General features: G+C 52.0%; 1 protein-coding gene across 6 annotated transcripts in view; it reads right to left on the bottom strand.

The window, feature by feature from the left end:
* The window catches only part of FHAD1 (forkhead associated phosphopeptide binding domain 1), a 43381-nt gene that overhangs the window by 6487 nt on the left and 9753 nt on the right, over window positions 1-27141 (bottom strand). For 2 of the 6 annotated variants that reach the window (XM_044452324.1, XM_044452326.1), the window contains exons 8-25: window positions 23829-23894; window positions 23038-23142; window positions 20734-20841; window positions 20423-20497; window positions 19068-19220; window positions 17769-17964; window positions 15877-15947; window positions 15665-15799; window positions 14772-14879; window positions 12522-12611; window positions 11941-12166; window positions 9433-9514; window positions 8928-9034; window positions 7887-8046; window positions 5387-5522; window positions 3092-3227; window positions 1684-1805; window positions 1424-1519 (exon numbers count right to left, since the gene is read on the bottom strand). In XM_044452324.1, the coding sequence (XP_044308259.1) occupies window positions 1424-1519; window positions 1684-1805; window positions 3092-3227; window positions 5387-5522; window positions 7887-8046; window positions 8928-9034; window positions 9433-9514; window positions 11941-12166; window positions 12522-12611; window positions 14772-14879; window positions 15665-15799; window positions 15877-15947; window positions 17769-17964; window positions 19068-19220; window positions 20423-20497; window positions 20734-20841; window positions 23038-23142; window positions 23829-23894 (2172 nt within the window). Of the gene's footprint in view, window positions 1-9; window positions 237-1423; window positions 1520-1683; window positions 1806-3091; window positions 3228-5386; window positions 5523-7886; window positions 8047-8927; window positions 9035-9432; window positions 9515-11940; window positions 12167-12521; window positions 12612-14771; window positions 14880-15664; window positions 15800-15876; window positions 15948-17768; window positions 17965-19067; window positions 19221-20422; window positions 20498-20733; window positions 20842-23037; window positions 23143-23828; window positions 23895-27141 lie in introns of those variants that run through there. The other 4 variants (XM_044452327.1, XM_044452330.1, XM_044452325.1 and 1 more) reach the window with 4 other exon arrangements.

Below are 27141 nucleotides of genomic sequence, written 5' to 3'. Positions count from 1 at the left end.
CGTTCAGCGTATTTCTCCACGGTTTATTTTTATTCTGGCAGCTCCACAAGTGACATAATAGTGGGATTAAAATGTGGAAAGTGAATCATGCCACGCACTGAGAGAAGACAAAATAGCCAAGCATCTCCCAGCCCCGTTAGTGCCACTGTTCTACGATCCTCTCTGTTCACTGAACTGGCCCACGAAGACCTAGCTCCAGGAAATCTCTGGATACAGGATGAGGCCCGGGAGCAGTCCTGCATTTCAGAACCAGCCACAGAAAAGGCAAACCTTTAGCAGCACTATAAAAAGAGGAAATGGGGCCTGGCCACTTCCATCACGAGCAACTCATCAATTTTTTAGATTCCTCATAAAATAAACTGTTCTGGGTGCTTAAAAATTTAAAACATGTTAGGAATGAAACAAATAAAATTCCAATGAATGCACTCAACAATCTAAGTTGCATCCTTAACCGAAGGCCGACATTGAATGTTGGATCTCTGCAACTTTCAATATGAACTGACTTGATATGCACCTCCCAGGCTGCTCGGCTGGCCAGAACTGAGAGTTATATACCAGTTGTATACTTCTTGAATATTCCAATCCACTTCTTGGCACTAAACCCTAATCAAAATGCACTGAAATACACATTTCAAGAGAAAATAAAAGCTCAGGTGTGTAAAATGGGGGTTTTCAAGCAGATTTAAAAGAAATACAGAGCAAGTGCAGAAAGGGGATGGAAGAGAGTCATGGGCACAGGCACATGGAAGCGACCGAGGCTGTTTCTCTGCCTCAGACCAGTCACAGGTGCAGACAGACAATCCTGGAACTGCACAGCTGTGTAAACCCAGGGCAGGTGCCTGCATCTTGCATCCTTGGGCAACCAGAGGGCCACGCGGCAGGCAGAGCCCAGCCGCCCCTTTCCCCCGGGCCACGGGCCTGCCTGGCGGAAGCAGCCGGATTTGGGGCTGCCCGCCACTTCCCTTTCCCCACAGTGGCCAGAGCAAAGCCACCTGCTGTGCGGGTGTTGAGGAGAACTGCAAACGGCAATCAGTGCCAGGAGCTGAAGCAGCGATGCAGTGGTGTGGTTTGCCCTGCAAGGGCCAGCAGGACCAGGAAGGCCAGGCGGGCCTCGCAAGGATCGAGTCCGTGCAACTGTGGGCGCGCCAGGCTTCCGAAAAGGCTTCCTTGGCTGCTCGGCCCGGCTGTAGCGTCCTGTGGCCCTGGCCCTACTTCCAGCCTCGCCTCACCTTGCCTCCCACCGCGCCTCGTCTCCTGCCCGCTCGGGTCCCTGCCTCTGCCTGTAGCCGTGCCGCAAAGTCCTGGTGCCCAGCCTCAGCCTGTGTGCGGACCTCGTCTCTGCCCCGGCCCTCATGCATTCTGCTGAGACCCCCTCTCCTCTGCAGCACCCCTGCCCCCGGCGTCCCACCGTGGGGATCCGTACCGTGCTCTCGCTGAGGTCCAAAGCGTCGCCCATTTCCAGCCTCGCGGTCCGTTCGATAACCACGTTGGGATCGATGCTGGGGACATCGCTTTGAAGCTGCAACAGGAGGAGATAAACAGCTGCGGAAGCACGCGGGCTGCATCAGGAACTGGGAGCAGCAGCGGAAAGACCCTTCTGAGGGTTCTCTCCCCGACTCCTCACAAGGCACGGGTATTTTCTAAAGACTGCACGGTCCCAACACCACGGGGCATTCAGGTTACCTTGCTAGCATCCATGGCTACCATCAGGGCCGCCACCTGCTCTTTCTCCGTTTTTTGCTCTCTCTTCTCCGCGGGGCCCTTTCTCAGGACTATGCGGGGCACTGCGCTCCTCTCCTCGAAGTCTGGGAGAACAAGGCGGGGGGGGGGCTGCTGTACCGCTCGCATGCTCAGGTTTCCTTGCGACTCAGCCAGAATAAGTTTCAAAGAGGAGGCGAAGGAGAGGCCCCCGTGGAGTGGGGCGCCGGGACCAGAGGTGCTCCCAGACCACCCCTCTCCCGTGCAACTGCCAGGACTGATTCAGAGGGTACAGCTTCCTACCCTCCTGTATTGTCCCACCATCTCCCTTCAGCCTTTTTTTGTTCTTCATGCGGTGGAAAATCCACGACAGAAGTAAAGACGAGGTCGCTTCTGAGGAGTACTGCTAGGCCCCCTCCAGCAGGAAGCACCTTAGGGCAGGGGAAAGCCAGGCTTGAGTCTCCGCTCAGCCACGAAGCTCTCTGGGGATGATGGGTGCTCGCTGACACACCGCCTGCCTGGCCTCTCGGAGGCCCCCATGCTGGATGGGGAGAGCAGTGCTGGGCACGGGGTTGCTGAAGGCGCGCCTGCCCCAGTGCCCCCCTCGCAGCCTTTGTGCAGGGCCGTTCCGAGGGACAGTGGGTCTCGCAAAGGCCGCTAGCCAGGATGCGTGCGTGGAGCCGCCAGGCCCGGAGACCGAACGCCAGGCCAGGGCAGCAGGGGCTGTGGCGGTCTCGCCCCCTCCCCAGGGCATCTGCTCAGCCGAGCCGTCCAGGGCTGGCCCCCCTCGGCCAGGTGCCAGCAGGGCTTTCCTTATGCTCTCGCTGGCCCTGGGAGACAAAACCGGGCAGGCCAAGGAACGGAGCAGCCCCCTTCCCCTGCTCTGTTCTGCTGCCCCTCCTTGCCACTGCCAACCAAGGGCAGAAACGCCTGCCACCTGCCCCAGCAAGGAATGCGAGCAGAGGCGGCGTGCCCTGCGTTTCCCTCCCAGAGCGCCCCCTGCTGCGCAAGCTCAGTTCTGCAGAATGACACCCCCCCACAGCCTGCGGTCACTTGCAGGCCACGGAAGGGAACGAGGGAATGACTGCTGGCGAACGGAGGGAGGGAGGGAGGGAGGGTGCCCCCTGCAGAAACGAGGCGGCCTGGCTTCAGAGGAAAAGCCACTCTGCACGCGCTGCGGTGCAACTGCAGCCCACTCCCGGCCTGCACTTCCAGGCGGAAAAACCGCCACGCAGAATGGGGCCCCGGGGGCACGTTATGTGAGAGGTGTGCCAGGTGTGGCGGGCGAGACACCCGGGAAACTGCGCCACTCTTCCGTGCCGGAAACGTTCCTCGGAAGCCTGGGACAGAGGCACATGCCTGCCCCCACGCTTTCTGGATGCACGGGGCTCACCCAAGGGGCGCGTCTTTTCCAGCATTTTGACTCTTTGCCGCAACTCAGCCAGGGCATCCTTCTGGCGCTGGATGGTCTCCTCGTGTCTGCACCCTTTACATCTCGCTCCCAGATCAGCCAGATCTAAAGTGGATACCTGGGGGAAAGGGAAAACAGGAGCTCGGATGAGCCCTCCTCCTTTCAGAAGAACAGGGCGATGGGACCTCCTCTGTATCACTCGCTTCCATGTGGACTCCACTGGGCAGCAACTGAAAAAGCTGTTACGCTGAAGGGAAGACGGTCGCCCCCAAACACTTCCCTTCCCAAACGGGGAAGCAGCTCTGCTGCACCAGGTGCTTCCATCGCCAAGGCAGGGAGCTGTGACTGAGCCGACCCACAATCTACCCGCTTGGTCGCCGCCAAGCCTGTTCCCCTGCCACGACTTCCCCAGTCTTTGGAAGGAACTTTTTCATGAAGAGGCTAACCCCTTGTTCCCCGAGGAGACCCCTTTACAGACATCTCCATCCTTTTCAAAGTCATGGAAGAGAAAGACCCCCGGATGCGGCTCAATCCCCCACTCAAAACACAGCACCCCAACATACTGCAAGCCCCCCCAACACACACACACACACACACCACAATGCACAGGTTAACCAGCACAAATCCGATCCACCCCAACAGATTTTCAAATATTTGGGAAGACACTGCCTCGAGGGACCCAAGCAAAGCACACAGGACTACAAGAGGCATTTGAAAATCAACACGTGGGAAGTTGCTTCGTTTGCTCAGCCTGGCTTAGACGCCCCGGCCTGGGCTGCTGCTCTGGCCATCTTTGATCGGACATCACGTTAGCCTTTGCCTCATTTGGCACAAGCGCCTCATTCTGCCCGCCGCTATTGCCCACTCCACCTCCAGGGTCCCAGGCGGAGAGAAGGGGGCTTTCCTGTCGCACGCCACCCGATCCTTTAACTGGAGAGGCTTGCCGGGTGGAAGCGTGTTGCTGGCAAAGCATTAATGCTGCCGCCGAGGTCTACACTCCCTCCCTCCCTCCAGGTCGGTGTGGAAATGTCACATACCTCTCTCTCTCTCTCTCTCTCTCAAACATTTCTATGCCGCCCCCATCGCAACAAAGCCTCGGGGCGGCTCACAAAAAATATTTCCCCAATTCAGCCCGGGGAAATAGTCCATCCTGAAGCACAGTTGCAGCCCTGAAAAATTCCAGGGCAACGTGCTGCCTACTGGAAACGGTTCGGAACGGTCACGTTCTGCTGTCTTCAGTGCGGACATTGCAGCAATGCCTGACGGCCTTCACTGGTGAAGCCTCTCTACTCTGCACACGCTTTCCTGCAGGTGTTCGGAAGAAAGTGGGGGGGGGGGGGGCTGGAGCACGTCCCTTTTCCCCTCTCTCCTTTGAGCTGTGTTCCAAACCCTAATGAGCAATTACGGCAACGCTTTGCAGTCAGGAGGCTTCACAGATGCAAAGTGCTATAAAAACATTTGCCAGCTACCTATCACAACATGCCGGTGTGACAGGCGCTTAATGGGAAGCGTGCTCAGCTCACGCAGGATGTTTGCGTGCGGAAACCAAGCAGGCGCTGCCACTGGAGCCCTTGGGCGCCCCCCCCCCCCGGCACCCTGGGACTCCTGCCCCATCGAAGGCCCTGGCGCTTGGGTCTTGCGGGGTCTCCCCGGCCAAGGGAGGTTGTGCCGGGGGGGTGCTGGGGCACCGGCGTGGGGACACCTGTGGCCACAGCCAGTTGCCAGGGCAGACGCAAAGGAAGAGCTGCCCGTCTGTGGTGCCGGGGCTCCTGCGTCAGTCAGCGAACAGCCGTGCAGCCCCTGCAGGCCGGCAGAACCCCCAGAGGGGTGGCAGCTCTTCTGAACGGAGAGCAGGCTGGAGGCCGGCGTGCTAAGCGCGTGCGTGGCAGTCGTGGCAAGGGGCCCTCTCGTTCCCTCCTTTCCACGTGTGAAAGGCCCACATGGAGCCAGGACGCACGAGGCCTGGATCCAGGGCTGCTGCTCCTCTGCTCGGTGACAGCTCCGCCTGCGCTGCGCCCTGCGTTCTCGGGAGTCGGGCAGGCCAAGTGCAGCTCTCAGAGCTCAGGGTAAAGCATCGCTGGGCATCGTGTCAGATTGGTGTCCCTGGTGGTGGACGTGGGAACTGCAGTCCTAGGGGGGAGCCCGTGCTTGGCCATGTGGATGGTCCGGGGCATGCTCCAAAAGGCTGCTGGGAGGGCAAATGCGCACAGCAGAGGGCTTGGACATGGGCGCGCACGCGCACACGCAAATGTGCCCCCAGGTCCACAGGCCACTTGCCTTCCTGAATCCGGGGTCGTCCTCCTCCGGCAGGGAGACACTCGTCTGTACACTCCTGTGCTGCATCTCCTTCACGGCCTCCTCTGCCTTTTCTTTCAACTCCATCCTCAGCTCTTTCAGCTTTTTGCTGCTGCGCCTGCATCGTCGAAACAAGTGATAAGCGGCATATAAATATGCGAATAAACAAACAAACCTGAGTCTAAGTGGTGGGTGGAGGCGGTGCCTGACCTTAGCACACGCTCAGGCGAGAACAGACCAACAAACTCTGCCTCCGGGCAGGAGACAAGGAGCACCAGGGCAGCAACATATAGTGAAACTGACAGGTGCTGCCTTTGCTTACCTGGGGAAATCAGGAGCTGAAAGTGGGACCTTCCACCCACGCATCCTCACTGAGTGCTATTCCATGCGTGTTTTAAGAAGTGCAGCTGTCTTTAGTGGGCCCGCCGTGGCAAGCCACACTGCCCCTGGGCTCACAGGAGATTTCATTGTTACCCGCCTGGTGTTCTGGTCAGACGGTTGGAAAAGGACTGGGGAGAGCCAATTTTATTCATGATGTCTAGCGCTCACCTCGCTTTCCCCTGCGAGGAACCCGAAGCGACTGAGATGAGCGCCTCTCCATTACATCCCCACAGCAGCCCTGTGGGGTAGGCTAGGCTGAGAGCGAGTGACTGGGCCAGCAAGCTTCAGGGCTGGGCGGGGAGCTCGCGTGTCTCGGTCCAACACACTAATCACTGCACCACACTGGGACACAACTTCCCGTTCGGCCAGTCTGGCTAATTTGGGGCCGATTTGCTGCCTTTCCGCCTAGCCTGTCCCACTGGGTGCTTGGGAGGATAAGCTTGGGAGCAGGGAGAGAATAAGGCACATCACCTTGAACCCCTTGGAGGAAAGATGCGATATAAATAAACGACATGGGCAGCCTCTGCTGATTCACTCTTCTGGCAGCCTCACTGACACCTCTTCTGCAGTACGGGGGAAAACACACTGGCCCACTTCACTTGCAATGCTCGCCGAATTAATGTCTGTGACTCTCTTTGGATGTTCCACAAATGGTGTAACTCACGGACCGCAGTAATTAAGCAATTAGCTGAGCTGATAAAAGCATTTTGCTCCACTAAACCGATGCCATGTTATTCACTAGATGGCAGATGTTTTAATTATTTTAAAGTACTATTAGCTCTGGTTCACCATTGTGTGAATGGAAGGCCGGCCCACCCTGCCAGGGCTCTTCCGACACTCCTTTGCCTATGGATGTTTCTGTTTTCTGAGAAGATCTACGAGGTGGGTGTGAGCAAGAGCGACAATCCTGGCTGGGAGGAAGAGAGGAAGGAGACAGGCAGTCTGGCGGGCGGGTGTTTATCTCCCACCCCAGGCAGCAGGGAGCCTGCAGTGGACCAGCTGGACACAAGCCACGGCACGGCGTGGAGCTCAGCCATGGCTTTCACTCCCACAAGATGGAGAGGTGGCCAGCAGCTTGCATGGCTGGACCAGGGGACTGGAGGAGAAAGGCCTCGGCGTCTGCGCCTCTTGTGCCTATAAGCTGCCTCCAGCATCCGAGTAGGACACCCACGTGCTCCACTGGACCCACTCCTCCCCACATTTAGCCTTCAGAGTTGCCGACTTGGATTCGGATTCAGGGGGTGGGGCTGGAATTTGCAACCGAAACACCAAGGCTCAGGGATAAGCCAGCAGTGGCTGAGGACCAGCTTCCTAGGTGTGTCTGGGGGATTCTGGGGAGCAAACTGAGATGGGGCTGGACCTAACCTCTTTAGTCCAATTCCACGGCATCAGGTGAAGAGGGAGGACCAGCGTCTTGCGTGGGGCCAGCTCCCTGAGGAGGCATGCAGTATGGAATCGACTACATTTTCATAATGGCTAGCATTTTTAATTTTGCTTGGGTTTTTTGTTATTGCCTTCCCTGGAGCTCTTCTTCTGCACCACAAAGCCAGCCTAGCTGCTCAGCTTTAACATAATAAAAATCTGCTGCTGCAGTTTTAGGTCTTTATACTGTTGCTGGTTTTTCTTGAGTTTTATAATGAAATTCTAAACTTTAAATTAACACTTCATATATTTTAAATTTTAAACACGTTTTATCATGCCATTGTGTTTTATGGCTTTAACTCCTGGGGTGATGCAGTATAGAAAGTACACCTCGGCAGTACAGAAATGCCATTCAGATAAATCAATAGCTGCTTAATTAATCAACTCATTGATCGATGCACTCTGTGTAATGAGGCCTACTTGCAGGTGTGTACAGCACTGCAGTCTGAAATGCATGAAGATAAATCAGTTTGCTTTAATGGAGTGAAAATCTTTTATGTCCACGTAACACTCCCTGAAATGTGCTGCTACGGAAAGACAGTTCACTTCCTAAAAAATAAAATAAGGATTTGTATTTGCTCTCCTAACCGCTTCCTTGGAAGTATCCAACACAGGCTGGGGCTGGGGCTGAAGGAGCAGGGGCGTCATCTTGTGCGCCCCGTGCCAGGGCAGCTCTTACCGCAACTCTTCGCCTGCGGCTTTGAGGTCTGCCTCCTCCTGATCCACGAGCTTGGACATCTCAAAAAGCTTCTCCCGCAGGTGGTTGAGCTCATGTGCCTGGCTGTGGACAAGACTCCGCTTCTGCTCCAGCTCCATCTTCTGCTTGTCGTTCAGTTCTCCTGTACAGAGAGAGTTCTCAGTGGTTTGGGGCCAGGTTAACAAGGGTCCTGGGAACAAAAAGAGCTTCTGCCCAGCAAGCTTTCAGTTCACTATGGGAAACATACCAGGTTTTTTCACATATCCAAAAAATGGGAGAGGGAAAGAAATGTAGCCATGACCAAACAAACCTAAGGGACTGTCATCTCCACAGCCACATCAGGAGATGGTGATTGTGCCCCACGCTTCTTGCCTGAGGGGTGGGCAAGGGGGTGCCTCCCATCTCCTCCCTAAGGCCAGAAACAGGGGTTATTTGTGGTTAACAAGCCATGGATGGTTATCACAGCGGGGTTCAAACACCACGTTAACCCACATTTCAACAATAACTCTGGCCCCAAGCGTGAAGAACAAGCAGAAGATCTCTCCAGATGCTCTTACTGTTAACCTAGGCTAGACACGGGCATGTCGTGAGCGGAGCCAGCTGCAGCCGGGGGTCAGACTAGATGGCCCAGGAGCCCCCTTCTGACTCGCGCTGTTTCTATGTAACCTTAACTGCACTTTTAAAATGTGCCTCCTGTTCAGAAATCTGCATGCCCTCCCAGAGAACCAGGCAGCTGATAAATGTTAGGAGGCCTGACTGAAAAGGATGCATGGAAGAACATGGGAAATGCCACTCTCTCATCTCTAAGCCAGACTCTCCCAACCTAGGCCCTGCGGCTGCATCGGGACTGAAATTCACATCATCCCAATGCAGCACAGTCAACAGCCGTGCTGGCTGGGGATGGTGGGAGTTGTAGGCCAACCTGTCTGGAAGACAGCAGGATGGGAAGGTCTGGCCTAAGGTTTTATGGAGTGGAGGTACTGAAGATATATTTGTTAAGTCATAAGATGTCGTTTCACAAACCGATCACATCGGACATGCGTGCTCTGGCCTCTGAAAGTTCTTTCTTTAATTCTGAAATGATGGTCTGGTTGGACAAGATTTCATGCTTGGCAGCTGCTAATTCTTCCCTAAAGTTAATGAGACAAGAGCAAAATTCAAAATTAAAATTTGTTTACACAGCTTGAGATGCTCATTATTCAATGGTCAGAGAACCTCGTAAGTGCCACAATCAGAAATAAGATCCTGTTTTGATCAAGGCCAGGGGAAGACGCCTGCAAAATAAATGCAGGGGATGCTTGGGGTGTATCTGAACAACCTACTGACATATTTCTTTGACTTATGTCACTGAAAGAAGAGACCGATCTGACATAAGTCGCAAGAGTTTAATACACCTTGGAAATATGGATTGCCCCATCCATTTAAGATTGTCCACAAACAAAAAATGTTGCTTCTCTAGACTTCTCCCATTTGCAGCTTTTAATGCTGTAGAAGGAAAACATGTAGGATAGAATACTCAGTGCCTTACTTCAGCAATACATGGGGCCTGTCCTCACGAGGGGCTTCTTGTGGAGAGGAAGGCAATGGCGAGGAAGGCTCCTTCCGCATTTCTGAAGAAAAAGAAACACCCATGAATTCCAGAAACAATCAGGGATCCTAGTGGAATCTAGAAAGAAACATCTGAGGTGTTCCACATTTAATATTTGGCCCAGAGCTTAAAAGATTTGGAGGAAGTTGACTGGTAGGGCTGAGATTCAAGTTGAGTGCATTAAACAGCCTGGTGAGCCGATTAAGATCATCCTGATTATCACAAATTAATGAATGAATTGAACATAATGAAATGAAATGCTGAATTTTTTTGTTGGTTGTTCAGTACTCTTTCCAGATACATGCACATCTTTCCCTGTGTCATCCTTATAAAAAACATATGCATACAAACATGTAATGCATTTTTAAAGGTTTTACACTTTGCAAACTGCCCAGAGAGCTGGCGCAGAAATGTAATAAACAAATTTCCCAATTCATCAATAAGCAGATCAAAACGTTTCCATAACTGTTTTGAAGGCATGGATTTCTGAACATTCAGGTGCCATTTTAAAAAGGCTTCTCCAGAGAGGCTTTTCTCCTTCCAGCTGGAGAGCTGGCCCCCCTGCCAGCAAAAAAGGGAGCTGCTCTCCGCCTGCCTGCAACACCCTCCCTTTCTGGCCAGGAGTAAACAGGGCCTGTGCCCTTCTCCACAGCGTCTGGTTCTCTCCCGCACGGAGCACACAAGAGATGTGCAAGAGAGGGTTCCCTTGCTGCGGTGGGAAGGCTGAGAGAAGGAGCACTAGGAGAGCAACAGTTAACACACGCATTGGTTACTTCCCGGTTGGATTTCTGTAACGCGCTCTACGTGGGGCAGCCCTTGAAGACAGTCCGGATACTTCAGATGGTGCAAAACAGAGCTGCCAGGGTGCTGTCGGGGACTGGGCATTATTCTCATATAACCCCAGTCCTCTATCAGCTCCATTGGCTTCCCATCGAAGTCTGGGCTCAATTCAAGAAGCTGATTATTACCTATAAAGCCCTAAATGGCCTGGGATCAGGATACCTAAAGGAACGCCTTCTTCCCTACATGCCCTCCCACCCCCTGAGATTGGCGGAGGAGGCCCTTCTCCGGGAGCTCTCCGTGAAAGATATTAGGAGGGTGAGTACCCGGAGGAGGGCCTTCTCTGTGGTGGCGCCCCGACTTTGGAATGCGCTCCCCAGAGAGGTCTGCCTGGCACCATCACTATATGTTTTTCAGTGTCAGGTTAAGACCTTTTTATTTAATATTTTAATATGTAATTGGATTTTATTGTATTTTATTAATTACAGCCAGCGTGGAATAGTCAGTTTATCCATTTTATTCTGATTTATGTTGTAAGCCGTCCAGACACACGTAATGGATGGCATACACATTAAATAGAGAGAGAGAGAGAGGGAGAGAGAGAGAGAGAGAGAGAGAGCCCAACTGCATGGAAAGCGGCAGGCCAGAACAGGAGCAGGCTCCTCCCACTGAAGGGGGTCAGAAAAGCACCAACCCCCCTCCCGGGCAACCTCCAGCACCTGAGGGGACGCCGCCACACCCCTGCACCTCAGCCCCGAGAGCCAACGCCAGCTATGAGTCTGTGGGGCTGCGCAGTGCATGCCTGCCCTCTGGCTGGCGACAGCAACAGTGCTAAGAGCTACGGATCACACACAACCGTTTCCTTCTGCAGAACCTTGGGGCGGCTGCCGGCCGGCTTCTCACAGGGCTTCCAGCCACAGCAGCCATCTGTCAGCGTGGCTGGCTTTTGCCCAGTGCTGGATTGTGGAAATGGCTGTGGCGACTCCCACAGAGTGCCTGGTTTGGGCTGGGTCAAGGAGGAGGTTAATAAGAGAATTGGAGTTTCGACAGAGAAAATGTTTGGGAATGGGAATGGTCACGGTGACCTGCAGAAAAGGAGCATGTTTCAAAATGTTCTTGTTGATAACCATGAGATGCGTGTCAAGGAATGTCAATTTCCTTGCTTTCCAAAGGAACCATGTATCTATTTCTTGTGCTCCAAAACAAGAAAGGAAATATCCTTTGTAACCCAAAGGAAACAAAAGTTGCAAGCCACATCAGCATCGAAGCTGTTAACCAATCCGGATGAAGAAGACATGCCAAAAGTTACAACATTTCTTAATGGGATTCTCCTCTTGCATGCAAGACAATGAAGCTTCTGGTTAGTATTTGTGTGGCAAGCAAATTATTTCCTAAGGACCTCCAGATCTGACCCAGGGTGGGTGCTCCAACTTGTAATCCAATGACAGCAGTGAACTGTGAGTTATTCTTGGTTAACCAACCATGGTTTGTTAGAACAGCTGGGTTCAGACAACACAAAAACCTGTGTTTCAATAAGCCTTCATGGTTTAATGCCAAATCACATTCAGCCCTTGAGGGCTGGACACTGTGCTGCCTGGTCCCAGCCAAGAGGTACTGCACATTTGCATGAACCGGCAGACAGACAGCTTCACGCGGCTCTCCACTGACCTTCTACTTGCTTCTGAAGTGTTGCATTTTCCTCCTTCACCTTCTCCATGCGCTGGGCAGCTTCCAAGAATTTGCTTTCCAACTCCACGATAGTCTTTGAGTGCTGCCTCACCTGTTCCTTATACTCCGATATCTCCTCTTGATGTTTCTGCCTCAGTATCTCACTCCCGCTCTCGACGCTCTTCAGGCGTTGCTCCCAGAAAGCCAGCTTCTCATCTGTCACAGCCTGGAAAACACAATGCAGCTGTTTTGCAGAGGCCAGCTGCCCAGCAGCTGGGCAACAACCCCCCCCCCCCAAAACCACTGTCAAGGGGACTTAGGGGAGGAGATTAGCCAATGTCGCTTCAGCTTTAATGCCTGGTGAGGAGGAGGAGGTGATGATCCTAATCATCGGGTAGCAAGAAGGGGAGAGACCCCAGGCAGCTGCCACCAATTCGAGAAGCTAACACTGGGCCAGAGAAGCAACTGCAGGCTCTGGCTGAAGGCAGTTTCATGTGTTTACAACACCAGATGGCAAGGAAGAGCCCATGATCTCTGCACGTCAGGCACTGGGGTCAACCCGTGGCACCTCGATAAGCTACCTTTCTCTTCTTAGCCAGTTCCAGGCTCTCCAGGGTCTCCCTTAGCTTCATGTTTAACACTTCTTCTGATTTTGTTTTCTGTTCAATCACCTGCAAAGGAAGGAAAGGAAGAGGTGAGCAGAAAGGGCCAAGATGTGGCTCATCTGAGGTAACAGAGCAGTGTCTGATGTGCCAGGACAGCGCTGTGCACGAAGAGTAAGGAGGCGTTTCCTTTAAAGTAGTCCAGCTGGGAGGGAGAAAGGCCTCTGCTCTTCTTTCCTTCACTCCCAGCTTGGTTCACCTGTGTTTCCACACCGTCTGGAGTACCCGCCCTTTCTTTAGGCAAATCACTGGCTTTCGATTCCCGGTGAGTATACAAAGCTGTTGACCAACTGACAAGTATGAACACACACACACTGCGTGCCATTAGGATTACTCCGAGCAAGTCCATTTTCATTCATATTGTACACATCAAGGATACATTCTCAAGTTCCTCATGCTGTGAAAAGCATGTGGAGGATGGAGGCAAATTGGGCCCCAGCACAGTGCTCCCTCCCCTCGGAACACTCTAGCAAATACCGAGGCTGCCTGCCTGCCTGCCTAGTTGTATAGATTCACTTCTGTCTTTGGTCATAGACCAAAGTTTGACGAATGCAGCCACTGAGTCTGATGAACGATGCACTAACGAGCAGAGACGACAAGCCCAAGAATGGGGGCTGCCGTACTTCTTATCTCGACGAGCCTCCCTGGATAATTGCTGCGGGTGAATAAATACGCCGCACCGCAGTCCTGTCTTCTTAATGGATTCCCAGCAGTTGGAAAACAATGAAAAGAGTGGGAGCAGCAAGGAGAGGTTCTGAGTGGAAGGCTGGTGCATCTGGACTTCCGTGAAATTTCATGCATGAGGCTCGGCACGGGTGCGGTTAAAACCTCACCTGGAAGCATCCCGATGCATTAACCCATTGACCAGCCCCAGAGGAAACCGCCAGCGGTGCTGAAGTTTACCCTGTTCTCAGCGTTTTGATGGTTCCCAGAGGAGGGCGCCCATGAGATGCCTGTCTGTGCCTGCAGCTCCTGGCTGCTCGGACACCTGAGAGCTCTTTCAGGGCCACGCTGCCCAAGGGGTTCTGTGTGGCCTCCCAGCGGCCATCCTGCCAGTGGTCAAAGGTATCTTTGCAAATCTCTTTGGCCAGTTGAGGTGCAAACCCCAAATGCTGGAAGTGCAAGTCTTGCTTTGATGTCTCTGCTCTGGGAGCCCGAGCATCTGTAGGGTTGCGTGGCCTCTTCCTTGTGCGACCTCTTCTGCATCCGCTCCAGAGAGACTTCTTGGCTGCGAGGTTAGCTTACAAGGCTTCGGACTGCACATCTTGACCAACCCCAAACCTCCAACTATGAGCAAGGGCGCCTGATGCACCGACCAAGGTCCAAATCCCAGCTCAAGCCTGACTCCTGCAGGACAGGCCGGTGGGCCCTTGATCCATTCAGGCCCCACAGACGGCTTGCAATACTGGGAACATGATGTCGGCTCGTGCACGTGCAATTACGTCCCGCCTTTCCTCCAAGAACCCCCAAGTCAGCACGCACGGCTCTAGTCCCTTCATTATTAACCCGGCAGAGAATTATTAACCCAGCTCCAGACCCTCCAGGGAGCCTTACAGCTGAGTGGGCATTTGAGCTTGGGTCTGCTCAGCTCAGCACACAAGGCACTGCACATCACTGCTCCCAAAGCACTGCAGACATTCGGATTCCCTCCCCCTTGACATCCAGGTTCCAGCAAACGGTGATTTCCAGCACTAGCTGGGAGGACAAGCACGACTCATACGCTGCCAGTTCCCATGTCACAGGGAACCCCATTCTGAGCCAGTGGGATTGACTGTGCCTGGGAAACCTGGGCTCAAACCTCTGGGTGACCCTGGACCAGTCGCCGCCCCCCAGTTTAATCTCCCTTACAGGATTCCTGGGTGGATAAAATGGGGGTGGGGGGAAGAGGTATGCCTTGACCCCTTGGAAGAAAGGTGGGATGATGAAAATAAAGAGGAATAATAACAGCAATGACAATAATGGCAGGAGAGAGGGAATCAGAATACGGGGAGGGAGGGAGGGGGGGAGGGTGAAGTAAGGGGTGGCACCCCACGATCCTGAGCCTTTGCAGCCATTTCAGGGATCAAGAGCATACTGTCTGAACTGACTCGATGCCTCTCAAGAGCTCTGCAAAGCGCTCTGTTCCCATGGGGAGAGGCGGTGATGGGACGCGCACACATTTCCACACACCTCAGCCAGTTGCCCTATTTGAGTTTCCAAGTCTTGAACCTTCTTCTTTTCTTCAGCGATGGCTTCTTTTAGTTTTGCTTCCTGCAGGGCAGCCATTTCCTCCAGAATCTGGGAAAGAGTTTCAGTTCTTCAGTGAACATGTCTTGCATCAACGGAGGCAAATATGCAGCAATGAATCAGAGACAGGAGGAGAAGCGGGACCGGGGGGGGGGGGGGGGGTAAGGCATGTCTGATCAAAATGCACGCATGTATGTACGTGCAAACCCACAGAGGCTTTTTGAAAACAGCCTGAGAAAGCTATCCCAACAAGGAAGCAAGATGGTGTGGGAGGTAACCATGGGGTGTTCATTTGTAAAGCCGGGATCTGAAGTGGGTTGGCAACCCAGCGCTCAGGCAGTTTGCCCGCCTTTCTGCTTGAAAGGGGAGAGGCACGTTTTGCTGATGTCTTCCTTTTGACGCAGGACAGAGCAGCTCGCGGTTGCACTGAGTGCTTGGGACCTTAAGACAAGCAGCCGCCGATTCTCCTCTGCTGAGCACAATTAAGGCTTACGACCTGGGCTGCAGCCAGGGTCACTCTTATGGAGCTTCCAGATTTAAATGCGACTAGAATGCCATGCGCGGGACCACTCAGAAAAGGCAGCCACATAACTCCTGTAACATTAAGAACTCCCTCTCTCATCCTCTCTCTTGCTGCCATTTATGAAGTTACAGAGAACCACCCTCTTCCGCTTCCTTTCACTACGACAGGGTTAATTTTGTATGGCCTTTTGAATCTTTCCTACCAGCACTTGTCCCATGTCAATCCAACCCTCTTCTGTTATTAGTACGGATGTCCCCCTTGCAACATCAAACTTCCCAAGATGAATGAAACATCCAAAATCATGTCCCTCTACCTTTCTGTGCTCCTTCTCACCCTCCGTAAGTTCTCTCTCTCTGTCCTGAAATTCCTTCTCGAGTGTTAATCGCAAGTCTTGCAACTTCTCCTGCAGGAGCGAATGCTGAGACTCCGTGGTAATCCTTAGTTCGCTCTATGATGAATGATTCAGACAATCAGATTGGCTTTGGGGTTCTGACTTAGGCAACACTCGGTCTTCTCAGTTATTACCTGCAGCGTCTGAAGCTTGCCCACAGTGTCGCAGTGTTGGTCCAGCAGTCTTTGCATGTAGCAGGTCATTCCTGGCAGAAGGAAGCAGAGAGAAGGTGAGTGCCATTCACCCTGTATTTTCTGGAGATGGAACCGGATGGCTCCGCAAGGGGAGTTCACTGCAGCGGTGCGGCTGATAATGGGCTAGAAACAGGAAGGCCAAGATACTAATCCCCACTCAGTTGGGAAGCTCATGGACAGGTCCTGGGTGGGTCACCCTCTTTTACCCTCACCTACCTCACAGGGTTGTTGGTGGAATGAATGCGACAGATTGCGAACTGTTCCGAGCAATGTGGGACAAAAAATAGGGTGAAAATTGTTCCGCGTGTGCATGTGAGTGTGGTGCCCCTTCTGCCACAGGGTGGAGAATACCAACTCCTTCCTATTCCAGTTTTTGCCTTTATTTATTATTATTTATTTAAAGTTCTCACATGCCGTCCAATAGCACAGTCTCTGGACGGCAAAGCCATTTGATTCTGCAGCAGACTTGTTCTGTATTCATCTCTGGGGCTGGACAACATTGCTGAGGGACGTGTCTGTGATGGCAGGGGAACGGAGGCTTGGCTGCCTCCACGGTGCGGCACTGAAGGTGCGCCTAGCATGGCTGGTACAAACACCGTGGACTTGTCTTCCAGAGTTAGGCCTCACGCCCTTCCTTCATGCCTCCTTAAGTGGTTCCTTTCTAATTGCATTCTTGTAAGCAACGAAGCTGCCGACGTGGATCTCGGCCTCTCCATTTGATCGTCACACCCACCCTGGTCCAATCCATGACTGGCCCAAGGTCACCCAGCAAGCTGCACAGCTGAACAGGGACTAGAACTCAGGCCTCCTGCATCACAGGAGAATGCTCTACCCACTAGGCCACGCTGGCTCTCTCTGAAGCCATACAGGAGCAGGCGCCATCTTTGCCCTCTTCCACCGGATTTCCTCCAGACGGGCTGGACGACGCTCCCAGCCTCCTCAGAGTGGGTGGCCTAGCGGCAACATGTTCTCAGGGGCCACAGCTTGGACTGGACTTCGGATCAGAAGCTGCTGGGGTGCTTTCAATGGGCGGAGCTTGCTGCTCTCGCTGCTTCTGCACCAGTCCCAGGCAGAAAAGCGCAGCAGAAAATGTCAGGAGCTTCGTGCACCTCCCTCCCCTCCCCTCCCCTCCCCTCCCAGGAAAGGCTAAAGCATGTAGGGCTGCCTGGACTGAAAAGTCAGCTGAGAGGAGCTATCAGGCCTATAAATTTGTGAGGGGCACAGAAAGAGTGGACAGGCAGGATTTCCCTCCCTCTAATGCCAGAAATCTGGATTCACCCACTGAAACCGAGGACAGGCCAAAAGAAAGCACTTCCATCCCTCAACGCACAACCACAAAGTCCCTGCAGGACAAGATGAGGACCATGAAGAGTTCAGATGGCTTCAGAACGGGCAAGCCCATGAGAAGGTGGTGGAGTGAATCACCATGAGAAAACCTCGATCTATTCAACTGCACTGAAGGAGGGGTGAGGGGCAAGAAAGCTGGGCTGTCGCCCTCATGAATCCTTGGGGGCTTCCCAGGAGCATCAGCCGGACCACTGCAGGAACTGGGAAGCTGGACTAGAGGACCCTTGATCTGAGCAGCTTCAGGGCTCTGCTGATGTCCTTACGAGTCGCGAGGGGCAAGAGTCCAAGGCAGGGCTGGTGCGGCAGCTTCTTAGGCACTGCCTCGTGGTGAGCTTCCAGGCAGCCGGCCTTGGGTTGTCCCAGGGAAGAAAAGGGGCTCGCATTTCCCGCATGTGCTGCAGGCAGGGGAGGCAAAGCTGATCGCGCTGAGCTCCGAGGAGGAGGCAGCAAGATCGACAAGCAAAAGGTTTTGAGAAAGAGAGAACCTTTTTCCGAGTCGGATGCATCAATCCCCACGTCTTGGAGGAGCCGCTCCACCGCGTCCACCCAGCGCAACAAACTGCAGAGGACTTCACACACCGAAGCCTGAACCCCCGAGGCAGGTGGGCTTAGGCAGAGGGCTTGAAGATGACACATCTCTTCTCTCAAGCTGCTGCTGCAGTAGGAAGTCTTCAGGAAATCCTGATGAAGAAAAAAGGAGAAGAACAGTAAACCTCCAGACCTGTGTGACTGGCACGGATCACTCAACATTTCAGTGCAGCTGCAAAAACATTTTTTCTCACTGGGTCGTTTTGGAAACAGCTGATCAACCGAGCAATCAATCAGGCTGTGCTCTTGTTTCCACATCCTTTAGTGCAGCAAGACATGCTAGAGAAAAAGCAACCACATTCATTCATTCCTTTATTTGGAACACTTATATGCCGCCCCATTCGCAACAGCCTCGGGGCGGCTTCCAATACAAATAAATAACTATACAAATATATAAAAATCTGGAGACATCCCAGCATAAATATAAAATCAGTAAATAAGTTCTACAATTAAAATAACATTAAATAAAAAGGTCTTGGCCTGGCGCCAACAAATAATGACGGCCTTGCCCCCAAGTCCCAACACAGGGAAATGAGCCGGTCCAGACATTGAAAACGCAGTTGCCACAGAGAAGTCTGAGGAAGCCCTCAGTGACGAGAACATAGCGACACACGGCTTCTAAAGATGCCTGAGCATTCAGGGCATTCTCAGACGACCCGTGGTCCCTTTCTCTGCGTGTCTGCCAAAAAGAGCTGCAGATGGTCACGCTCTTGCTCGCTCCTGGACAAATTTATTTATTTATTCATTTATTTGGAGTTTTTGTATGCCGCCCCACTGCATGAGCCTCGGGATGGCTTCCATACAATAAACAAACAAATCATATAAATAGTACACGTAAAATCCGGATTCGCTCTGGCTGTAAAATTAAAACAAATAAATAATATTAACAGTTGTTAAAATATTGTTCAAATAAAAAGGTCTTGGCCTGGCGCTGAAAAACAAATGACACCGGCGCCAGGCGGACCTCTCTGGGGAAGGTCAGGAGAGGACAAATGCACAGGACCCAGCTAAAAGTCCTCTCGTGAACGCACCATGCCGAAGTGTTCAAGCGTACAGGGCTGGTTTTAGTTGCCTACAAAATGATTTTACTTTACTATTTTATTATTTACAAAATAGGTGCGGTGGTGCCATCCCTTGCTCACATGGACCGAAAAAAGATCTAGAACTGGCAGCCTATGGCACCCAAAATGTGGTACCTGAAATCCATCCAGTGATTTCTTCAATAATTCGATACTTCCAGATACATCCTCCATTTCAGAATCCTTGGCACGTATTTCCTCTCTCAGCAATGTCTCCCTCTGAATATATTCCTTGTTGGAGGCCTGAATTTGTTTTATCTTGTCAACGATCTGATATGCACAGTTTAAGAAAGAAGAAAGAAAGGGTCACTGGCCTGTTTCCTTATTTGCATGGTTTATGTCTTGCTTCCCAGCTGATACGCCTGACAAAAAGAAAAAGTAAATTTACTTCCACATTAAATAGTAAAAATATTAAAAATAAACTTTTGTCGCCCACACCCTTTTCTTTGTGCAAAAATACTGGAATCTGCTGAAATTCCACAACGTATCCCACTCTGTGTGTATGTGTGTGTGTTGTGTGCATATAAAGATGTCAGCACAAGTGACTGGAGCATGCTGAGAGCTCCAGGCTGGTCATTAGAAGAGCGGTTTGAAATACATCACAAACCAGCAAATAATCCTTGAAAAACGAAGTGCAACCCGACACATGTTTAGGCAGAAAAAGGCCTACAGCTTCCAGCATTCCCCGTATGCTTGTGACATGCGTATGTCTTCACTGATGGGAAGCGAATTTCCAGGCACCTTTCCTGACTCAGTCGGGGACACTGCAGGTGAAAGCTGCCACTCTGCCACCAAGTGCCAGGACTTGCCACTGTTTTAGATGTTACAAACAAGAAGATAAAGTTCATTCATGCCAAGCACTGTTTACTTAGTGGGTTCTATTTGTTCTGTTTCGATCCCATCCTCTTCCACGGAACTCAGGATTTGTATGCAATCCCTGCACTCCATCTTTGCAACAACCCTGTGAAGCAGGCCAGGTTGAGAGCCAAAGTGAGGGCGAATTTGTGGCCAAGTGGGGGCTGGCTCTCCCCAGTGCGAGCTCAGCACTGGCCAATAAACCACACTAGGCGGAAGTGAGGAGGGCTGGGTGGCAAAGACAGATCCTAAAGCCTCAGAGCTGGAACTTGGGGTGCTTGTGGCACTATCTGGCTAGTTCAACAGACACACAGGTGAACGAACAAGTAGTCTAGCGGTGCTACTTCTAAAACAAGGGTGTTGCTTCACCCTTCTCTGGACAGGTTCTCCCAGAAACGCCGTGCTCGGGCCAGACAAAACAGTGGCACAAAACCTGCTCCCCGCCCCCCCATGAGCCATGGCCACTCTCTTACCTGTGACCTGCCTCAGTCCGTCACCGGCTCGCATTCCGTGCTAGCAGCTGGGGCCACTAACCAGCCACCGAGGAGGCGCTGGCTGAAGCAGCCCTGCGGCTCACCGCATGACACTGATCCCCCGCGAAAAGGCAAGGCTCGTACCTGTTGATCTGTGGCGGACTGCTCCAAAAGCTGAGGAGAGAGACTTTCGACCACTTTGTTCCGAAAGCGCTGCGCCTAACAGGTAAAAAGGAGAGTGAACGAGGCGCTGTGGTGAATTTTAATGAGAGCGGGGACACCCACGACCTGGAGAAATACGGTAGGCCAGACAAACGGTGTTCTCCCCGCTTCCTCTACCAGCTGATGCGTGGTGTGCGCCTGTGCGTACATGCACAACTTTACAGATATAATGCACAGCGTCTCCTCCCCTGCAGAGCGCCCCATAAAGCAACCGGCTCGTCAGCTGCTCCCACCTGAGCTGCCGCAAGCTCCATGTCCGACTTCATGAGACGTTCTCTGCGCCCCATTTCCTGTAACTGCTGGGATCTCTTCTCGTACTCCTTCTTCAGGTCCCCTTCAGCCTAAAACAATAAAAGCCTGGGAATAGCTGGGCTGTACAAGAATGCAAGGGATTCTCAGCCTGTGACCCAGGAATTGTCCTGCGAGGAGGGAGTTACATCCTGGAGTTTAGTATTTGGTAGAGAATTTGGCAGAAATGTTGATTTTAAAAATAACGCTACAGATGGAAAACACAACTCGAGTGAAGACCCACAACAACTCATTTTGCGAGGTGTTTTGCAGGCCTTCCTTTCTGCGGTTGCTTCTGACATGACGGTCTTAAATATACCACGGGCCGCCTTCAGGTCTTGGGCCCTGGCAGGCCTCAGCCTCCTCCGTCAGAGGGCCAATAGCAGGATGCCCTTGTAGCAGCACTGCTGAATGGGCCCTCCCATCAATCATTTCCATTTCCCATGCAGCCCTGGTCTGACGCTACCTGAGGGGAATTGTGGGAAGTCTAAATGGCTACAGGCAGGGATGGGTGCTGGGCCCTGGCAGCTTGGTGGCACCCACCACCACTGGCTCTCCCGGGCAGCTCCTTCTCCCAAGGTTTCCTTTGCTGCCCCATTATGAGGCGCCAGAGGGGTTGGGCAGCACCGGCTTTTGCTTTGAGAACTGGGGGGTGGGTGCCGTCTGTTTTGCTATTGCCACGTAGTTATCATTAACAATATTGCACATGGTTGCAGCGTTTTTCTCTTGTGAGCCACCTTGCAAAGGTTTCACACCTAAGAGCTGCATGAACCATATTTTAAATAAAAGGGGGAAGAGAAAGGATACTGGGGTCACAAAGCTGGCCCGGGAGGAATTGGTGCAATGAATTCCAAGTAGCAGCAGGCTGGCGAAACGAAGGGCCCCTCTCACTATCGGTGCTCTGCTTGCACCGTGCAGCGCAGAGACCGGTGCTGGACTTGGATGGTGGAGATCCAGGCCTGAGCCCCAGCGCGGCATGACCCCCCTGCAGAGGACTTGTGAGGAGCCCAAGGATGCTACTCTGGGCTCCCTGAAGGACAGCGGGGATAAAACGTCAATTAATCCACAGGTAGCTTGTGCGTTGCTGGAGGAAGGAGGCGCTACTGAGAGGAGAGGCCCGCAACGGATAAGGGCCTGGTGACCTCGTTTCCAGGTATAGTATCAGGCCTCCATATTCCCATTTGTCTCTGCTGCAAGAACCAGGAGAAGCTCAGCAGCTCTGCCTTGGCAGGCAAGAGCGCAAAAGAAGAGGCCGAGAGCTTCGGGGGCCAGTCTCGGAACAAGCAGGTGCACCATGGTGCAGGCCCGTCCTCGCCACTCCCTCTGCATACTGGGGCTGGCATGCGCCTTTCTGGGTGGACATTCAATCTCCTGTAGGAACATCCAGAGCACTGAACAGTCCTGCTACAGAGAGTACAGTCTGGTGGGAAAGACACCTGATACCTCCAAAGCCATGTAAGCCATCCTCCAAATTCTTTCACTGCCCCATTTTGCTAAAACCATCCAGGAACTTCCTATATACCAGGCACTTAAGCCCCTTCCATGCTTGGACAAACAGCATATGACAAAAATGTGGCTATTGTTTTTCCATGATCTTTTTTTTTAATGTCAAATTCAAATGAAACCTGTTCAGGCAGGATTTTCAAGGGTGCTTCAGGCTGCAGACCAAAATGGGAGGCTGGCAACTGGGGGGGGGGGTCTTTTCTGTGGTGGCCCTACATGTTTGGAACAACCTTCCTGCCATGGCCCTCCTGGTGCCAAATCTGCCGTCTTATCAGCACCGAGTTCTTTGTGGAAGCCTTTAAAGATCTCCTTGGATATCTAGGGGTCTGATGGGTTTATCCAGGTGCCTTTTTATTTCCTTGTCTGGGTCTTTTTCATTGTAATTAATGTATTTTAATGCTATTTTAATGAATGTTTAAATGTTTTAAATGCTGTTGTGTTGTATTTTGTTGTCATTATATCATGTTGTGAACTGCCCAGAGAGCTTTGCTGATGGGTGGTATAGAAATTAATAAAAATAATAAAAAAAATAATAATCTCAACCAGAGTGCCCACTCAATGGCTGCCATTTTGCCACCGAGTGGTGAGCCAGACCCTGCCCTTGTGCAGGACTATAAATTAGGGATGCCTCTAAAACACGCTCTGGATCATGGAGCTCTGAACCCATCCTAACTAGTGCATCAGGGATCCCCCACTGGGTCGCACCTTATTAACATCTTTGCAAAAAACTGACAGTGGACACCTGCCTTTGTTTTGTCCGCAAGCCTGCTGCTCAAGGCTTCCTGCTCGGCTCGGTACTTCCTTATTTCTTCTTCAGACCGCTTCACCCGTAGCTCCAGCTCACCGATATGCTGCGAAGGAACCCGGAAAGCAGGGTCAGCAGAAGGGAAAACGCAACTGCCCTTCCACCGGGGACTCAGTTAGTACGTGAGACATGCATGCGGTGCTCCCCTGGGTCAGGGCCGACCGCCACGGTGCCCGTGCTATTGCTGGTGTTGCCACTCCTACCAGTTGTGCAGCTAGTTGCTGCCAAGAGCCCAATTCTCCTTCAGTAACACTGGAATTATGTCCAGTCTTTAATCACTCCTTCCACTTACAAATCCCAGTGGGGAAAGCTAGTAGGATGGTGGCTGAAACTGGGCTAGGGAGATCCTAGAGGGTGGTTTCAGCAGTCTTCAGAAGGCTTCACAGACGTATAAAGAGACCAGTGTAGAATTAAGAAAACTAAAGGGAGATCCCTCCTCTTCTCACAAAAGCACAACTGAGTGAGGTCCACGCATGCTTGGTAAGCAGGGACACTGACTAGTCCGCTAGCGAAGAAAAACGGAAAAGGGGGAACGGGATCAAGTATCCTGACATGGGGCATGACGAGCCGGCTGGAATTCTGGTCAGGAGGAAACAGTCTGCTGTGCAGCAGCCCCACCTGCAACGTTGATCGCTAAAAGTAATGCAAAGGTCAAACCATTAGTAAGCCGCTTTCCCGTTCACGCCTATAGCTACACATGCTGGTAAGGAAGGAAGCTGAAGGCTGACTCACATTCTGATACGCATTTACTTCTCTCTCTCTGAGGTCGTGCTTTGTTTCCGCCTTAATTCTAGAGCACTGCAACACACAGCAACGAAAGAAAACGTGACCACTCGCAAGAGGTGCCCCTTGTAGTCACACCGGGGGTAGTGGCACACGGTGCTACCTTCTTGCTGCTCTGAAGATCGAATGACGTGACTCGACTTGGGCAGCAAAGGGATCAATGCTTCTTAAAATATCTCAACGTTTAAAAAAAGGAAGAATCCAGTTGAAATACTAGTATCTTCAACTCGTCCCAGGCACCCGACTATTCCGTTGTGTGTCCACACATGTTTCAAGGGTGCTGACTTGCTCATAAAATGTACCGCAGGCCTGCTCAACTTGATGGCCGCGGGATTTGATGGACTGCGATGCTCACTGCCCCAAGACCACTTGGATAATGGCCAGTTGGGCTGGGGATACTGGGATTTGTAGCCCAATACATCCCATCAGCATCTAATTAGAGACGCCTGTTCTATAGGATTGCTCCAATCCTATACAAATTTACCTCAGAATCAGTCCTGTTGAGTCTTCTGTGTAGATTCTTGCCTCACATTTTCAAAAGGTTTTATTTAAACTCTTAAAAGGAATCATTTAAAATATTAGTTCTGTCTCAATTCTACCCCTACCCTCTGTTTTAACTTTACTATAAAGAGGCTTTTTGTAAATCTAAAACACTTAACATATCAGAGTACTATCCCAGAAGTTTACATACTTTAGTAAAATAGTACCAGAAAAACCAATTTTGTATAAAAATTTTACTTATAAATAGCTATCTAAATGATGAAATCATTTATCAGTAAAGCCTACTTAATAAGGAAAAAAAAGAATGTACTTAAAATCTATTTCTTCTCGATTCAGGCAATTCTTAAATTCTGTATTTTCTCCCAAAACTTTAAATTACCCCGATACCTTCAGCAGGTTTATCTCTCCCTTTCCTAAATTACAGTCTATATATTAATTTCATGGTGCCACTTTGCTGACCAGCATTTTTCTTCCCAATGGTATTAAAACAGAATCGCCTTTTTCTTCCAGCACAGTACTGCCAAAACTGCAGTTTCCATGACCCTGGGGAAAATTAATTCTACTACAGAGCCTGAAAAGAAGCTCTTTAAAATATGCTAAAATCAAAACAAATGGGCCTGCAGGGACTGACATGCAAAACTGTCCTGCCACCCCTCCCGGGTGACTTTTGTCGCACCTCCAGGCCATGCGTCAGCCCAGCCATTTGCAAAATTTCACGGGAGGGTCAGCTATGGGTCAATAGCTAGGAGTTGAGTTCACCTGCTGCTTGGCAGCCCCCCACTAAAGAAAAGGGGGTTCAGGGAGGCGGTTAAGCAGCCCACTCTGCTCCTCAAAAGCAGAAGTGCAGACTGGATTCACAGCCCAATGGCCAGCTTTAAACACCTGCGCTGCCCCCAGTGTTTCCCCTTCTAGAACATAGAAACACAGAAACAGAGCAAGTCAGAAGGGGCCTCCTGGGCCATCTAGTCTGACCCCTAGCTCCAGCCAGCTCCACTCACGACATGCCCACCATGTGCATGTCCAGCCTATCCTTGAACACCCGCACCGATGGGGCCTCAACGACCTCCCGGGGAAGCCCATTCCACACCCTCGGCGTCCTGACTGTCAGGAAATGCTTCCTGGCATCCAAATGGAACCTTGACTCCCTGAGCTTGGCTCTGTTGGAGCGCATCCTGCCTTCCTCTGCAGGGGAGAACAGGTCTCTACCCACCTCCGTGTGACACCCCCTCACATACCTGTATGTTGCCAACAGGTCCCCTCTGAGTCTTCTCCAGGCTGAAGAGACCCAGTTCCCTCAGTCTCGCCTCATACCCCACCCCCTGCAAACCGACCACCAACCTTGTGGCCCTACGCTGCACTGACTCCAACCTGGCTATATCCTTCCTGTAACGAGGGCCCCAAAACTGAGCACAATACTCCAGTTGCGGGCGCACCAGAGTCACACAGAGTGGTAGCAACACCTCTCTCGATCTAGAAGCCACACTTCTGGCTGTGCAACCAAGGGTGGAGTTCGCCCTCTTGGCCACCACATCACACTGCTGACTCATGTTTAGCCTGCAGTCAACCAGCACCCCGGGGTCCCTTTCACAAGTGCTGCTCTCCAGCCACTTATCGCCTAACCTGTACTTATGACACCCATTCCTATGCCCCAAGTTCGAGACCTTGCACTTATCCACATTAAAGGCCATCCCGTTGTCTCCTGCCCACTTCCATAGTCTGTCCAGGTCCTTTTGGATCTGGACTACCTGCTCTCAGTTGTGGCCACTGCTCCAGTTTTAGTGTCGCCTGCGAATTTGATCAGCAGGCTGGGCACCCCTGTTCTGCCCAGGGATCAGTGGACCTGATGGAGCGATGGCTCCCACCCACCCATGTTAAGCCTATGCACTCTCTGTTGTAACTTGTCCTTGAGCCCAGGAAGGGAGAAGGTTCGCCGCTGCCAGGGAAGGGTAGCCACCATCCCTGCTGAAGGCAGCACCGTCATGCTTCAGCAATGAGTTAAGGACTCAAGAGCATAAGACCACGAGAAAGGCGCCGCTGGGTCAGACCCCAGGGACATCTGGTGCAGCACTCTGTACACGCAAACCAGCTGCCCGTAGGATCTGTGCAGCAGGACCCCTCCACCCACCCACCCAAGCTCCTCGGCAATGGGTGTGCGCAGGCATGCCACCTCCGGTACAGGAGGAAGCAGAGCCCACAAGGCTAGCAGCCACGGAGAGCCGCCTCCTTTGTGGATGGGACAGGGACACTCCCCCTTTGAAGCCATGCAGACTGGCAGTCACCACCACTCCCCATGGCACTGAATTCTAGTCTAAGTATACATTGCACGAGGAAGGATTTCCTTTTCTCTGTCCTAAAGCTCCCAGCAATCAGCTCCATGGGATGGCCCTAGGTTCAAGTGTTATGGGAGAGGGAGAAAAACATCACCCTCCCCACTTTCTCCACACCATGCAGAATTTTAAACGCCTCTGTCGCCCTTACTTGCTTTTATCTAAGCTGAACAGTCCCAGCTGTTGCAGCCGCTCCAGCCCCTGATCCTTCTCACTGCCCTTCTCCATACTTTTTCCCAGCTCAAGAATGCCCTTTTTCACCAAAAGGAAGACAATATTCCAAGTGTGATTGCACCAAAGATTTGTAAAAGGAGAGTTTCTGTTTCTGATAACCCATGATGTTTTGTCAAGCAATTCCGTTGAACCAGAACCCTAAAAGAGCTGCAAGTGCTGGCTTAGAGGCTGTGAGCTCAGATTCAAGAACATCATAGTGA

Source organism: Varanus komodoensis, unplaced genomic scaffold (assembly GCF_004798865.1).
Source record: "Varanus komodoensis strain SLA01 unplaced genomic scaffold, ASM479886v1 scaffold71, whole genome shotgun sequence".
In the NCBI taxonomy this organism is placed as follows: Eukaryota; Metazoa; Chordata; class Lepidosauria; order Squamata; family Varanidae; genus Varanus; species Varanus komodoensis.
The sequence above is the reverse complement of the archived record's forward strand: the minus strand, read 5'-3'. Positions and strand labels throughout refer to the sequence as shown.